This window comes from Lontra canadensis, unplaced genomic scaffold (assembly GCF_010015895.1).
Source record: "Lontra canadensis isolate GAN:19392208 unplaced genomic scaffold, GSC_riverotter_1.0 scaffold73, whole genome shotgun sequence".
NCBI lineage: Eukaryota > Metazoa > Chordata > Mammalia > Carnivora > Mustelidae > Lontra > Lontra canadensis.
The window spans coordinates 2,648,343-2,664,311 of record NW_022631067.1 but is presented as its reverse complement, the minus strand read 5'-3'; the positions used below and the strand labels follow the sequence as shown (position 1 = coordinate 2,664,311).

General features: G+C 52.0%; 1 protein-coding gene across 1 annotated transcript in view; it reads right to left on the bottom strand.

Annotated features, from left to right (window-relative positions):
• Positions 1-15,969, bottom strand: part of COL4A1 (collagen type IV alpha 1 chain) — a 133,668-nt gene that overhangs the window by 31,603 nt on the left and 86,096 nt on the right. Inside the window, exons 11-24 of the mRNA XM_032881049.1 lie at positions 14,908-14,943; positions 14,196-14,237; positions 12,881-12,967; positions 12,357-12,383; positions 12,158-12,208; positions 11,419-11,463; positions 11,077-11,130; positions 9,393-9,434; positions 8,300-8,384; positions 7,762-7,797; positions 5,343-5,507; positions 3,902-3,997; positions 2,665-2,748; positions 2,052-2,122 (exon numbers count right to left, since the gene is read on the bottom strand). Of these exons, the coding sequence (XP_032736940.1) occupies positions 2,052-2,122; positions 2,665-2,748; positions 3,902-3,997; positions 5,343-5,507; positions 7,762-7,797; positions 8,300-8,384; positions 9,393-9,434; positions 11,077-11,130; positions 11,419-11,463; positions 12,158-12,208; positions 12,357-12,383; positions 12,881-12,967; positions 14,196-14,237; positions 14,908-14,943 (921 nt within the window). The remainder of the gene's footprint in view (positions 1-2,051; positions 2,123-2,664; positions 2,749-3,901; positions 3,998-5,342; positions 5,508-7,761; positions 7,798-8,299; positions 8,385-9,392; positions 9,435-11,076; positions 11,131-11,418; positions 11,464-12,157; positions 12,209-12,356; positions 12,384-12,880; positions 12,968-14,195; positions 14,238-14,907; positions 14,944-15,969) is intronic.

Genomic DNA, 15,969 nt, shown 5'->3' with positions numbered 1-15,969 from the left:
TCTCACTTTGATAACAGTGACCTTGACGGCTATCATTCAACAACGAAATCTAGATGTTTTTTTTTTTGAAAGGCGACACCTTGACCCTAGGATGCCTCCCATGGCTTCTCTGCCACAGAACATCTCAATCGTCAGCAATTCAAAGGTCTTTGGATCCACCTCTCCCGACATGAATGAGGAGGAATCAAACGTGGTGTTGAGCACCTCGCCTCGGCTCCGTAAATCAGAGGAGATCGGCGGCTGTACGGTCTGCCTCAAAAAAGCGCCACCACCATGGGGTGTCACAGCTCCTTTCAGCTGACTGTCCCAATGGCCCCGAAACCCGCTCAAGTCCCCGCGTGGAGCCAGCCTCCTGTGCCCGTCCCTCTTCCCAAAAACCCAACCCTCGGCCTTCAGAAGGACGCGCCACAGAAACGCCCTCCAGATGAAACAGGAAGGCAGAGCTTCTCATCTCTTCTCATCACCGTCTACTTTCCAGGACGCTCTGCCGGGTCGCGGCACCTCCTACAGCCCCAGTCTCCCTCAGAATGAGAGGGCCCCACCCGTGAGCCGTCACAGCGTGCAGCTACGGGACAGCCGCAAACATACGAAAAATTACTACCTGCTCAACTCAACTATTTACCCAGAAACAGTTTTTTTTTTTACAAACTTGGCCATCTGCAGAGAGAAAGGAGCGCCGGACGGGGAAGGCGGGGTTAGAAGTTTCGTTGTGAATTCACTCTCTTTTCTTCATCCAGACTCGTCCTCAGCTGTCCTCCCTCCTTCCCCTCTTCCCACTGCTATTAGCTGAGGGGCTGGGGGCTGGTGTCTGGAAGGGGCTGCAGGCAGAGTGGAGGCAAGAAGCTTCCAGGAAGGCCAAGCAGATAAAGACCATGTCCAGAGGTTAAACGCGTCCTCGGCTGCCGCTTCAAAGCGCTTCTGGCTTTGATCCCCACCAGAGTCAGGGCTTCCCAGTTATGTGAACTTCTCATTTATTTAGAAATATTTTAAACAATTGCGACTTGTAACTTAGCTCCCCAGGCACCAGGGAGGTTCTGGAAGCAGAATCCCAAGATCCAACTTCAAAGGAGGAAGCGATTGCTCGATCCCAGCTGCGTCGGGGCCGTTTCAACTCACTGCGGCCCTGACCCGCTTCTAGAGAAGCTGCCAGTAGTATTTTTAAACATCGCAAATGTTAAAGAGCTACATCAAAAAGGAGTAAAATGCTAGAGATTTGACTTTCATTCTGGGACAGAAGAAAAAAGAAAAGCAAAAGGGAAACCAGTAATGAAAGAAAGTGTGGAAAGCAGCTGACGCTCGCAGAGCTTAGAAGAACAAAGAAAATAGGAGAACCAGGCCCTAAGGTTTATGCGCTTCAGAAACAGCTGGTGACGTGAGAGAAAAGGGCCTTCGGTGCTCGGCATTACGACGCTTCTCTTCCAGTCAATGGCTTCTTTTCAAATAAACTAGGAGAGTCAGGGAGCTGGTTTTCATTTCACTGCAAAGCTTCATGTCAATCTGAGATTGTTTCATTTGTAAACTTAGCAAAGGGTCTTCACAACAGATATTGGTGGGTACGAAGTTTCAAAACCCAAGTTTCAAAACCCGTCTTTGTGAGAGAAGAAGAAAGGAATGTGGAATTCCTCGAGGGCAACAGGCCGGTGACGCTGCATCTCTCCACAGACATACGGGCACTGAGCTTACTACCTTGTTACGTGACGGTGTGACTGGCCCCGGAGCTACGGCTCCTGGTGGCACCGTTTGTTTTAAAAGCCCCTGAGACCCCTGGGAAGGTGATGGCATCCAGCTGCCCCCAGACACGGGTACGTGGCAACTGAATTCTGACCAGGTGAGGAGAGAGGCGGGCGATATGGGGATTCCGGACTCCACAGTCCTGCTCCCCCTCGGGTGAAGACAACGGGAGTAATTCTAACTGCTCGAAAAAGCCACGCCTGACCAGTGCCCAGATCATGCAGCAGAAGCTCTATCCGCAAACACAACAACATACACCTTTGTCGGTTGGCTTGGAGGCAACTTCTAGAAAGTACGCAAACGCAGACAGGTTTACTTACAGGCAATCCTTCCAGACCATCTCTGCCAGGCAAGCCTCTGTCGCCCTTGGCCCCTGGCTGTCCCGGGAAACCTTTTAGAAGCCAAGAGAGACGCAGCACATTACTGACGGGACACATCCTCCAAACCCCAAACCTTCCGTTCTCAGGATTCAAGAGCACAGACATCTCTACACAAGAGGATGGTGTCTGAGGGATCTCCACAGAGTGACAGAAATGCTCCCAGTGACCCTGAGCTTGGACAAGCACCACAGAAGCAGCTGGTGACCAGACGCCCCCCGCCCCCGCCCAGGGATGGCTTCCGCCAGAAACCTGCCCTTCGCTTCGGTGGAGGGACGGAGGTTGTGTTGCTGAGCAAACCGTACACTGCTGACCTTTGACTGGGGATTCGTTGTGGTGCCAAATTTTAGGTCCTCTTGATGATTTTCCAATCATCAAGATGATTTTCATCTTGGTGAGTTTTCAAAAACCCCAGAAGTCTGACCTAATATTCTATCAGGCTCTGGTCTGAATGTGGAAAGTGAGGTCTCTCGTGGTGCAAGACGCGTTTCACTGTGAAGGCTCCGGCCCACGGAAGCCAAGTCAGGCCTGGTCCTGGTCACGTCGGAGCTCTTACCTATTTCTCCCGGGGGGCCCTGTGGCCCCGGGGGCCCACGAAGTCCCGCTGTGTCACAGATGAGGCAGCTGTCTCCTTTCTGACCTACAGAGGGAACGCAGGGGTGTGTGTTAACAGGCGAACTGTCCTGCGCGTGGCACTCCGCCAGAGCCCACGGCCGGGAGCTGACACAGGGCCTGCGTAGACAGTCTGTGTCCCTGAAGTACGGCAGAGGCAGGACAGGGGCCCATGCATGGGCCCCACAGGGTTTGCTCATGGGGAGACGCACTGCTGACCACAGGCTGGGCCGGCTGGCGGCGCCACGGCAGGAGGATGGAGGTCTCCACATGGAGAAGCTCCTGACCCCGTGTCATCCCAGGGGACACCGGCTCAGCCGGTAACCAGAGGGAGTCACTGACACTGAGTGCTCGCTGACCCTCCCAGATGACTTCTAAGACCACGTCCAACGGGGCCTCCGAAATGTAAAACCCTAACGTGATCTGCGACTGTTCCCATGCGGCATTTGTGTGGAAGACTTTGGGAGAAGAAGAAGCCTTTGCAACGCAAAGCCAGCCACGGTGCCCAAGGGCTTGGTTTTGGGGGCAGCCTTGGCCGCTCTACTCTCCGGCTGCTAAGAGACACGACGACACTGGACTGTCCGAGGGGTACGACACGCTCAGACAGGACTGCGGACACGGTGAGAACCTGCTGTGGGCACAACAGTGAAGAGAGGACCATGTGCCCCGGGCTGGGGTGACAGAGAACGATGGCAATCAGTAACAGTAACCTGAGAGCGAGGGGGGAGGGGCCCAGTCCCAGGGCAGTTCCTCTGCTCACACGGATCACGGGACCAGGGCCTGGAGGGGTGGCGAGCGTTCCAGGTGCACGACTGTGACTCGGCTCAAAGAAACACGTCTGCTCTTGAGAAAGGCACTCTCAAACTCTGAACCGAGATCGCACTAAGGTATTGGTCTGAGGGTTTGCTCTGCGGGTCATGTGGACAGTAAGGAGCGTAACGTGTCCAGGCCACAGCGCCCCATTGCCTCCAGGTGGCAGCTCACGCTCTCTGTCTCCCCCATCCCCTCCCCCACCTTGGAGGCCCAACCAGGGGACACCCCAGTGGAGCTCCAGTAGGGAGCCCATCCTAGGAATGGACTGCAACGGGAGTTCCAAACACAGGAAGGCCCACCAGCGCCCACCCACGTGCACAACTGTGTCCCCTTCCCAGCACCATTTTTTACAATGATGTCCCTCTTACCTTTTTCTCCAACCTCGCCCGTCAGCCCTGGCTGCCCTGGAATTCCGGGGGGGCCCTGGGCCCCTGGCGGCCCAGGCTGGCATTCCACGATTCCATCTGAAATGGATCGGTATGAGTTACGGGACTAGTCCCAGCACCCGAAGCGAGGATTTGCACCTCTCTTCCTCAGTCGCTATGGAAACACCGAACCGCTCTGAGGCTACTTGTAAGTGCTAGAGACCCAGCTTTACCTGGCTTCGAAATAATCCTACAACGTTAACTTGAAAACAGGCCCCACACAGCACCCATCTGGCCAAGCGCCACCACGGGCTGTGACAAAACACCTGTTTGATGACCCTAGAGCACATTTCAGTTCATTTGTCCTGTCCCGTGTCTTACTTCCTTCCTACCTTGCGAGTGCACATATCATCCTTATTTTACACATGAAAAAACTGAGCCAGGGGACACCTGGGGGCTCAGTGGGTTGGGCGTCTGCCTTCTGCTCAGGTCATGATCCAGGGTCCTGGGGTCCAGCCCCACATGGGGCTCCCTGCTCAGCGGGATGTCTGCTTCCTCCTCTCTCCCTCTGCCCCTCCTCCCTGCTCAGGCTCTCATTCGTGCACTCTCTCTCTCTCAAACGAATAAAAAATTTTAAAAAAAGAAAAAAGACAATTCGTGCTAATCCCTTCGCAGGGAAGCATCCAGCCTGGAATCCACTGGTGCCCCAGGTTCCGCACCCGACCTCTGCAGGGACCCGCAGCCCTGAGAACGCCCTTTCTTAACGAGGTGTCCGCACTCCAGCAAATAAACCGCCGGGATACGCCACATACGGACCCCTCCGTCAGCCCCCCAGAAGACTAGGGCTTCGGGCACTCGCGGGGCTCACACTGTGAGTGACACGGCAGGACTTGCCTTAAAAACCTCCACGCGTTCCCACGGGATGAACTCGTCTCAGATTGTCTTACATCCTGCGCTGGTATCACTCTGGGACCGCGGGACCCCCTGAGTCAAGCGTTCGTGCTCCGCGCTCAGCTTTGACGGCGGGCTGACGTCAGACCCGTGCACGCTAAGTTCCCTCAGAGGTGAGGTCGTCGGTTCAGTCCCCACCCAGACTGTCCCCGGCAGTCCCTTCCTGCTTAGGGAGCGTGTACCAGATGAACAAGAAGGTGCTTTGTTGGCAGAAGAACCACACGACTCACTTTTTCGCTGTGATGCCGGGAGACTCAGACCTGCTTAACGTGGTTCTTTAACCGGTTTCACTGTTTTTATTTTTACTACTCCTTTCCGCAGCCTGACTAACGTGGCGAAGACACCTCAGTGGGACATGAATGACTCGCCAGTCCCCGGACACCTGCGCTTCTGTGACACCCCAACTCCAAGCGCCCTTCCCGCACCCTGCTAGCTCTGCCCTGACACCATCCTATGCAAGACGCCATGTGCCATGGTCCCCAAGAGCACTTACTTGTGTGGCCCGGCTGTCCAGGGGGCCCGGGAGGCCCAGGGGGGCCCGGGAGCCCATCCCGTCCGCTCGGTCCTGGCAAAGATGTGCCCGGAAAGCCCTGTTCACCTTTCTCGCCTCTTTCCCCTGGGAATCCAGGAGCTCCGATCTGCCCTGGTACTGGAAAGCCTGAAACCAGAACGGAATCTCATGTAAGGAACCGCAGTGCGGGGTCAAGGCCCACAGCACAGACTGACTTTCTTAACTGTGTTCGAGGGAAAATGGTACTGACCATCCCTGGAAGGGAAACCGCTCTGCAGAAGTAAAACAAACTGAACTGGCTTCTTACCCTGTACATGTTGGCAGTCAAACACCTCTTACAACTTACCATTAAGAAAAAGGGCCTTACTACCCAGACATGAAAAAAATCTGTGTTTTTTTTTTTTTTTTTTTTTGGTGCAAATAGTATTCCCACCGCATGAATGAAAAGGCCAGCGAGGGTCGATTTCACTTCCACTTAGAGGCTCAGGGCATGAAAATGTCACCAAAGTGGACACAAGGCCCAGGGGACGGGAACTGGGCTGGTGATGGAAATGGAACGGCCAAGAAGTAAAGTTAAGGACAAAGACGATGTTCTGGGAGGAGTGTGATATTAGGTCTGAACACGGAAAGCGGAGTTGGGGGATAAGAGGGAGGCTGTGCCACCGTTCCGGGTGGACGCAGAAATCTCCCACTCATGCCGGCAGGAGCACCAGCTCAGGTCCGCCCTTGGGGCCTCTGGTCCCAGCCCCAGCCAGTAGGAGCAGGACGGTGTCTTGGCCTTAAAGAGCAGAGTACAGAGGACGAGGGAGCACCCAGGAAGACGACTGATCCTAGAGTAGGAGCTGCAGTCATAGAAGAAATGCTACCCTCACGTGCGCTCATCAGTGCCAGCAGGACCAAAGGCGGCCCCTGGGGGCTGGGGCTGAAGGCCCCACAACAGGAGGGGAGGAAGCACCCAGCTTGGCCACAGGAAAGGACCCCAGGGCTCACGGAGTGCAGCGCTGCTGGGCCCGAGGCCGGGCTTTGACCAGGGGAGAGCAGATAAGGCCAGAGCAGTTTCACAGACCTCGGGAAACACTGTAAGTTAAGAGATGAACAGGCAGAAAAAAGCTTTAGAAGTAAACCAGGCACACACCAAGGGAAGACACAGAGTGACGTGTCCACTAGGATGGCTGGGAGGTCAGCATTTTCATGACCGCAGAAAAGAAAGTGGGTGGAAACAGAGAAGGGTGATTTGAAAGTGAGATCCACAGCTTTAGCAGGAAGGCAGGCAGTGAGGTGCCCGCGCGGGGGCTGGAGCAAGTCCTCGGCGCCGGATGGGGTGGAGGGTTACGTGTTCCAGCAAAAAGGAACGAGCCCTGGGAGAAATTACAGCGGGCGAGCTGTCGGAAAGGGAAATGATGAAAAAGAATAAAAGACAAAACTAAATAAAAAACACACAAAACCAAGAACGTAAGGACTGTGGGCACTGGGTTGTGGTGTGGACTCTAGTGCACATGTGACTTTTCCTCACAGCCTGTCTGATCTGCTCCAGGGACTGAGGGAGATGTGCGTGCACACACATTTGCACACATGCACACAAGCGCTTGTACACAGACGTGTGCGTGCACAAAGACATATGCACACAGACATTTGCACACGTATACACACACAGGAATCCCACCACGAACTAAGCAGTGGGCACAGTAGGATCACACACTAAGTACAAGCGAGGCACGTGGGATGCCCACGGACAAACTAGACCAGAGATGGTTAGATCAGTGAGGGGGTTCAGCTGAGTCTGTTCCCAAGAGAGAAACAAAGGCTCCCCGGAGACAGGGAGTGTGGACACTGACCGTGAGGAGCATGCAGGCCACTGGGGACCTGCATCCTTGGGCAGGGGGCAAGGAGGTTGGGGATGGGGGCCTGCAGGCCACTGGGGACCTGCATCCTTCGGCAGGGGGCAAGGAGGTTGGGGGTGGGGGCCTGCAGGCCACTGGGGACCTGCATCCTTGGGTGGGGGGCAAGGAGGCTGGGGGTGGGGGCCTGTGGGATACTGGGGACCTGCATTCTTGGGCGGGTTGGCAAGGAGGCTGGAGGTGGTGGCCTGTGGGCCACTGGGGACCTGTGTCCTTGGGCGGGGGCAAGGAGACTGGGGGGCAGGTCCGAGCCAGGGAGAGATGGGAGGACTTGAGGACAGACATGAGAACCCCCCAGGAACACACACAACCCCATGGCTGCCTGTGACTTCTGAAGTCAACAACCAGAGCTGTGAACGTACCTTGCCGTCATTACTAGAAAAACGTGCAACAGAATCGTCAGCCATTTCTCGCAGGTCGCTAACGAACGTGAAACACACACTCGGGATACGAACCACACAGATGTCGTGTGACTATACCCACAGTCAGCCAAGGATACTCACCTGGAGGGCCTGGCTGGCCTTGCAATCCCGGGAAACCTTCAAAGAGAAGGGAGAGTCAGACAAACCGAGCCTGCAGGTCTGTGCCCCGAGGCCCTGGGCCAGCAGGGTGAGGGAAGGGCACGGGCAGAAACACAGCGCCCCGGCCCTACAGGGCTGGATGGAGACGCTCTGGGAGCCCCAGCGCCAGGACGGAAGGCAGACCTGAGTCTGAGACAGGCCTCAGGCTCCAGGCGGGCCTGCAAGGCCTGTCGCGGTTACCAAACCATGAGAGCACAGGTGGAAACTGGTGGAAATGAAAGAAAGGTAAAGTAAAAGAGAAGGACAGAAGGAAGGAGGGAGGAGGAGGGAGGGAGGGAAAAGGGAGGGAAGGGGAAGGATGGGGGAGGAAGAGGAGTGAAGAGGGAGGGGGATAGGAGGGGAAAGGAGCGGGGAGGGAGGAGGAAGTAGAGGGGAGGGAGGGAGGAGGAAAGAGGGAAGAGAACAGAAGGGGGGAGGCTAGCGAGAAGGGGGAGGAAGGAAAAGGAGCAACGGAATGTACCTTTGGGGCCTGGCTCTCCTCTCAACCCTGGGGTGCCCGGGTACCCCCGCTCTCCTTTTTCTCCCAAGGGTCCTGGGCCAATTGCCTGAATTACAGAAGAGACCATCAGAGGCGCAGGGGAGTGGCTGGGCTGCACCTTACGGCAGTGCAGACGGAGAGACTAATCATCTCCAAACCATCTCAAGAAAGGGGAGACTAAGAAATGACAGTTGGGCACAGCGGGGATGGGGGAGTCGTGAGAAAGCAGAAAATGGACCCCCTGCCCCCCCAGCACCCTGCGCAGGTCTGCTTCCTCCTGTCTTAACTGGCCTTCGCGCAGCGCTCCCCGTGCAGTCAAGCCAGAAGAGTGCAAATTCTGAGGGTTGGGTTTATTTCGAATGTCTAACTGTCCACACAAGCCGCTGAGTGAACAGAGCACTGACGGAGCCCTCACAGCCCCTGCCGGGTCCCCGGCGGGAAGTCACAGGGACGCGCCAACGGGTCCCTGCAAGAGGTTTCGGCTGTGTTGGTTGGTTTCTGTTTTTGTTTTTTGAAATGGTCCAAGTGGGGACTTCCTCAAGGACAGACGGATACAGGCCAAGAACACACTACAAAGCGGTGAACTAGGTCAGCACGACCGTAAATCGGGCGAATCCAAGGAAATGACAAAACCAAATATTGCAGATTGCCCTTAAAACAGAGTTCCTTTGTGGCAATTAAATTCACAGACGTCATTACAATCTGCAGCAGCGACACCAACAGACCACTCGACCGTGGCTGCCAGGTCACAGGGACAGTCGAATTATGGGTGGTCAGTTTCTTTCAGCATTTTCCTTGACGGACCATCAGAAAAAAAAAAAAGTTTCAAAAAGTTTTGCTCTTATCGTTATCCACGGGCAAATCTTTCCAGTGTCTGTGGTCGAGAAATTATCGAAATATAATAAAAAGTAAGTACCAAACGCCACACAATATAGAATATAAGTTTATGATTTTAAGTAACACGCACCCTCTTTACACACACACACACACACACACACGTCATCCTAAAAACGCTGTGGGGCACGTGGCCCCAGATCCCGACAGACGACCAAACAGCACTTTTACTTTTACTCACAATTCCAGGTGGGCCTGGAGGACCTGCTTCACCTTTGTCTCCCTACAAAAGAAGAAATACTTGTATTTTTTGACTAGACAATTGTCTTAAGGAAAGCATGGCTCAACTTTTTGTTCCAGAAAAATAAGGACTAAGCCCACTTACACCAAAATTATTTTCCTGTGCTAAGCAGCCCTCACTGTGAGGGACTCAAAGCCCCTGCACCTACTACACCAAAAACGGACGCAGGTCCCTGTGCTTTGCCGGACCATGATGTGCGGAAAGAAGGATTTCTGCAAATCGTCCCAGGGAATCTAACTGTTCACGTGATAAAGCAGCTCACGGTGTTTGTTGTGTCTGATCACACGCTCCCTCAGGCAATGCGAGAGTCATTCCTGAGATGAATTAGTATCTGGTGGTTTTTCAATAAAATAAAAATAAATGGAATGAAAGCTTCCGATTTCTAAATACGTTTTCTTAAGGAAATCATTTTACCAGAGGTTTTTAGGCGTAAGGCTGTCTAAACCTGCACCGGAAGTCAGAATGAAAGGATATCTGTGGTTTCATCTTTCCCCCCTAAAATCCAGCATGACCTGAAAACATCGGGTGGATAAATTCTAATCACCTTTAGGCTTATTTTCATTCATATTAGAAGAAAAAACCCAAAGGAATTAACCGTGCTATGTCCGATGTTTTACATAAGCCCCACAATAACACCTCTAGGAGTCCCAAGACCTGCACACACCCCATGAATGCGGCTGCCCCTTTAAGTCAAAGCAATAAACTTAGCAGTAAACCTGCATTAGATGCTTTGATTTTCCTGATTTGAATAGGAGACTTTAGAAGTATCTGCAAGACTTAAAAAATATCTTAGTGAAAACATCCTAGACACACTTACCTTTTAAAGCCTACAGGATCGGACCTCCTCAACAGTGCAAGTGTCAGGGAAGGATCTTTCCCTCCGTCCCTGGCTTTCATGAGCGCGCTGCGAGGCCCGCCCCCACCCGCGAGTGTTGCTAGAGATGCTGTTCCAAAGCTATTTCCGTTAGCAGAGACTCAGGCTACCTGGTCTCGCATCAGTGAGCATTTTCTGCCTATCACGTCGACAAATATTTCGTCGTAAAGTTTGATAAAAGTTTGATAAAAAGCACTTGCCCAGAAAAAGGGCGTGACAGGTCAATGACCAGACAAGTGAACACAACCTCTTGTCCTTATGAGCATGTGGGTATGACCCACACACCACGCAGCACAAGGCGTGGACGCGGGATGTCCCAGGCGGCTGCACATGCACATCCAGACGCATCACGCCATGTCCTCAAGGGAGGAAGCTGGACGCCCCGCACAGCCCGTTGTCCCAGAGGGGTGTGTGCGCGTGAACGCACAGGGCGGTTGTGCGCTCTGCGCACCTCTGGTCAGTAACGGGAAAGTTAAACAAGCTGGCTTTCCTTCACTCTGTCTGCAGTTTTTATTGTTCCGTAACTAGATTAAATTCATCTACTACAAAAGACACATAAAAACCTAAAAACCTGAACAAGTGGAACATTTTATGCTCCTCTTTCTAAAATAATCACACGCGTCAATAAAACCACGCAGTTAAGGCGTGTGTTGCTCACAGGGAGGGCAGTCATTTTCATTATTTGAGCCCCGTGCTTTAGGAAACTGAACCGCAAGCTGAAGGGAATGCTTCCGCAGTGTCACGGCTTACCTTGAAACCTTCGCGGCCTGGGAGTCCCGGGTACCCCGTGTCGCCTGGAAAGCCCTGTGGGGGGACACGGACAGCACCCCTCATAAGCAATAGCCAAGCCAACAGTTTGTTCTTAAAAATTACAGAGAAAGGGATGCCTGGGTGGCTCAGTTGTTAAGCGTCTGCCTTGGGCTCAGGTCATGATCTCAGGGTTCTGGGATTGAGCCCCACGTCGGGCTCTCTGCTCAGCGAGAAGCCCGCTGCCCCCTCTCCCACTCCCCCTGCTCATGTTCCCTCTTTCGCTGTCTCTCTCTCTGTGTCAAATAAATAAACATTTTTTTTAAATTACAGAGAAATACTTACTGGACTCCCTTTTTCTCCTTTTTCGCCATCTTTTCCAGGTTTTCCCTGTGCAATAAAGATGGAGAGAGACATCAGTATTTCACGAAAGCAATAATAAACAGTATCCAGCACCGAGGCCGGGAAGCTGCATGGGCTGACAGCACCACGGAGTGAGAAATGCCGTCCACGCAGGACGGCTATGGAAACGGGACAGCAGCAGAATTGTCAATGCTGAAACAACACAGCCTGATGAGTTCCCCATCTCCCAAGGCAAGCGTTGCATCTGGCCACACATCGAACAGCAGAGAAGTTTCCGAGTGGCAAGGGCTGGTGGCTGAGATGCAGAGGATTCGTTTCAGCGAAGGTCCCCCCATCACTGCGGGGTGGGAGCCGGACACCAGCGGGTGGGGCTCCTGTCCCCAGGCTTCACGGGCTGCGAGGCATCTGAGCATCTCAGCTCTTGGCCGCTCACGAAGCAGCAGCAAAGGGCACGGGGTGCTCCGAGCAAGCGGACGGGGGCTCTCAATGAGAAGCCAGCAGGCTGGGGCTAGGGGCTCTTCCGAGAGACCAGAGCCCCACCTCCCAGGGAGGACCCTCAGATGGAGGCTCACACGGGCTCCAGGAAAGCCCCTCGGGAGAGGAGAGGGAGAAACCAAAGAGCCCGACCAGCGTCTTCCACTCAGGCTTCTGTAAACCCAGGACCCCAGGGAAGGAAGGAACGTGCTCTTATAAGAAGCAAAAGGACTCTGAAGGTACTCACTCGGGGCCCTGGCTTTCCGGGCTCCCCTTTCTCTCCAAGCCCTGGCATTCCCTTGAAAGAACAAAAAGAGAGCGTCATTAGGGTATTTGAGTAAAATATTAAATTATGCAAATATCCCAGAGAAGGTGAGTAAGCTTGTAACTTAAGTCCAGTACAAACATTCACATGAAATAACGATGAACAAGAACAGAGTACTCACCTGAAATCCAGGTTCACCTTTTTGACCCTAGAAGAATTTTTTAAAAAAGAGCAAGAGAGTGAGCCGTCAGTACTAATGGCTATATTGACTTTTATATACACTGAACGTGCAGAAGTTAAAAAATTCCTTTTCTTGCTATATTAACAAGGAAGTTCTCCTTGGTCTCCAATATTCAAATCTCAACACTGGCAAGGCTGTGGGTTTAAGACGGGCAGCTAATTACGCTCAGTGTGTGGCAGCGGTGACCAGCCACCCCCAGCTGGCCTCCCTGCCGCTGCCCCAGCCCAGCCCCAACCTGGTGCATCTAAGAAGCCCTCCCTCGGGGGTCAACCTTGCTCCAACCCAGTTCCAGCTGCCTCTGCTCTCCAGACACTCGGATTCTGTGGGGCGGAGAGTCTATGAGCCTTTCCTGCAGGTCACTGGTGAATGTAATGGAGAAACTGGATATGGACCCCGTTTCCCTATATCCCTTCCATTTGTCCAAAATTAGAAAGCCAGCCTTCACCGGACAATCCATCTCATACCTTTTCTCCTTTGGTGGCAAAGTCTCCTTTTTCTTTAACTTGAGCTTGTCCTGGCACTCCCGGAGGCCCACTGACCCCCTGGTCACCCTGTTGATTCAAACAATGGGAATGAATTAGGCATAACATTAAGTATACAAAGAAGAAAATGCAGAGGCAGAGAAAAGCCTAAAACAAAACATCTATTTAAAAAAAAAAAATGTAAATTATCTCTGTCCTAACCTATCCCTGTCTCAGCAGAAAGTTCAGTTTTGGTAGGAAGACGGCACAGTAAAGACACGAAGCCAGGAGACCCTCCGGAGTCAGGAAAGCCACCACATCAAGGAAGAACACCAAAATGAGACACACATCTCCCAACGCATCCAGGCCTGTTTTTAGGCAGTTTATGTGTCCACAGCGGGACACATGCACAGTCTGATGGCATTTGGACAGAGGAAAGGGGCACGAACTGCCCCAGAGAGCCTGGGAAGAAAGGAGGTATCTTTAGGTGCCCCAGAAGGAAGACAGCCATGACAAACTTTCTTCCTCTGGCATCCTAACGGCTGCGTGCAACGGAAGTACAGAATCCCAGCGACGGCACAATGAGCGAGATCCAAAGAATTCAGTGGTGTCGTCTACAGGGTCACCTTACAGTGAGGTTTATGGAAAGACTGGACCAAATTCGGAGTGGAACCCAGAGGCCAAGAGTCAGTCCAGACCTGCCCAGGCCTCAGCCACACGTGGCACCCGCCCGTGGTGGTCTCTACACGGGTGTGGACAGCAGTGGAGATGTGGGCCCCGGGGCAAGTGCGGCCACAATCCCCAGAATCCCCACTGGCTCGGCCCCATTTCACTGATCTGATCCAGGGAAACTGGTGGAGAGATCAGCAGAGGATCAGGGACCGCCCCCCCCACCCTGGCTCCCTTCTCCCCTGCTCCATTCTGTGCCTCGCTGTTTCTGTGGCTCACCTCCTCCCAATTTAGGCATGGCAGCCTTCTGTCACTGCAGGGTTAGCAGAGTCGTGCTACTAACAGCCAACGGACTCTTTTATAATAAAGTCTAGGTCTGGCTTTATCACTGCGTGCAAACATTCTGATTGAACTCGATGTACCGAGAACTAGAATTAATGACCTCATCGTATCCTCTGCTGGTCAGATCACAGGTGGAAAATGTCAGAGAATTCTTGCTTTCCATTGTAGGGAAAACACTAATGAAGGACGTGCAGAGAAGGCTAATATGGCTGTAAGGGACCAAGAAGGGGTTCAGAGGCTGCAACTCCTTTTATACTTAGAACTGTGAGTTTAAACATGAAAACACTCCAAAGCCATGTGTACTCACCTTGTCACCTTTTGGCCCTTGAAAACTTAAGCCCATTTGCCCCTGTTGATGAAAAATTAGGCTTCCATGTTACTTTGCTCAAAATCATCTAATAAATATCACATAAAATATATAAAATGTAATAACAGGATAGAGTTAAGGCAAGAACTTCTTCCAACAATTACCATGAAATTTTCAACAAAGTTGTGATCATATTATATTCAATGTCTATTAAAAATTTCTTTAAAGTGTTATTGAAACAATTCTATAAAACCTTTTTTTCAATTTAAAGCTTTTAAAATCTGACTATAGGAAACTAAGGAAAAGATCAGTGCTTCCAAAATAACGCATAAGGGTTGCTGGAAGGAAAGATAGACGGATGGATAGGAGGATGGATGGAGGGACAGATGAATGGGGGCGGACAGATGAACGGGGATGGATGGATGGGATGGATGGAGGATGCGATGGATGAATGGATGGGATGGACGGATGGATGTGATAAATGGATGGACAGATGGATAGGGATGGATGGATGAGGATGGATAGACAAACGGATAAGACAAATAGAGAGGCAATGCATGGATAGAGGGACAGGTAGATGGACAGATGTTTAACAGAGATAGATAAAGAAATATAATTTTCCAAAACTGTTTAAAGAGACTTTAGAGTAAGTAACGGTGATTTTGCAGCCTTAAACAAATGCCAAAGAAAGTCAAATGAAAAATATTTTTACCTTTTCACCTGGAGGGCCAGGCGGGCCTGGAGGACCCTGTAAGAGACAGCATCTTAATTTAATATCATTTACAACCCTGGTGAGATGTACATGCTTCTTTCTACTAGAGTTATCTTAAGGCCCCCAGAATTAATGCAGTTATATATTTGTTAAGTATTTAAATTTATCCTGTGCTTTGGATCTATAAGATTTGGAAAATAACTAGGAATTAGCCCAGGATACTAATTAACAGGGATGAAACACCTCAAAATCTTAGGCACTGCCCTGTGAAATCCCGATCCAAGAACGTGTCGGGAGCAGAGACGCTGAACAAAATTCTCAGCCCAACTCTTGGGAGTCCTAGAGTTTCCAGTTCAGAAATGGTGTTCGCCCACTTTGGATATAACTTTTTATCTAAAAAGTTGAATGATTTCTTCAAGTGCATAGGCCGTAGTGAAGGAAAAAACCTTCCTGTGTTTGCAACAAAATTTCAGAGTGCTTTCCAGTCATTAAAAAAAAACAAAACAGTAACAACAAAAAAACTAATCATTCTTGCAAAAATGAGTCCATTTATTTGCAAGAATATAAAAGAGGTTACATTTGCAAGAATGGACAGGAGAATTGCTGGATTTGATAGGGAGGGAGAGGAAGGGAGGCCTGACAAACCCTTAAGGACAGTCGGGCAGGCTAGCAAAAGCACGTTACCGTCTGGGGAACATTATTCATTGCTGGAGAACATGACATTTAACCAATGGCTAAGTCTTGTTCATATCAACTCTCTTGCGCTCTCAAAATGTGTGAGTGGGAGGAGATGGGCCCTCGTCCTACTGGGAACCACCGGCTCTGCAGGAGGCCAGCAAGAGACGGGAGCCCTGGGTGGGGTGGGGGGTCTCTCGGGGGGCTTGTGTCCCAGAGCTCAGTCCTTATCGCAGACACAACACAGCTTCCCGCCGCTGCCGGGTCTGCGCCCACAGATCCAGGCCCTCCGGGATGGCTGTTTCTACACGTCCATCTCCAGGCACAGCCGGCCTTGTCCATCTCTGAATTTGGCCTCCTTGGGCCACAGTACCGCAGGCAGGCACC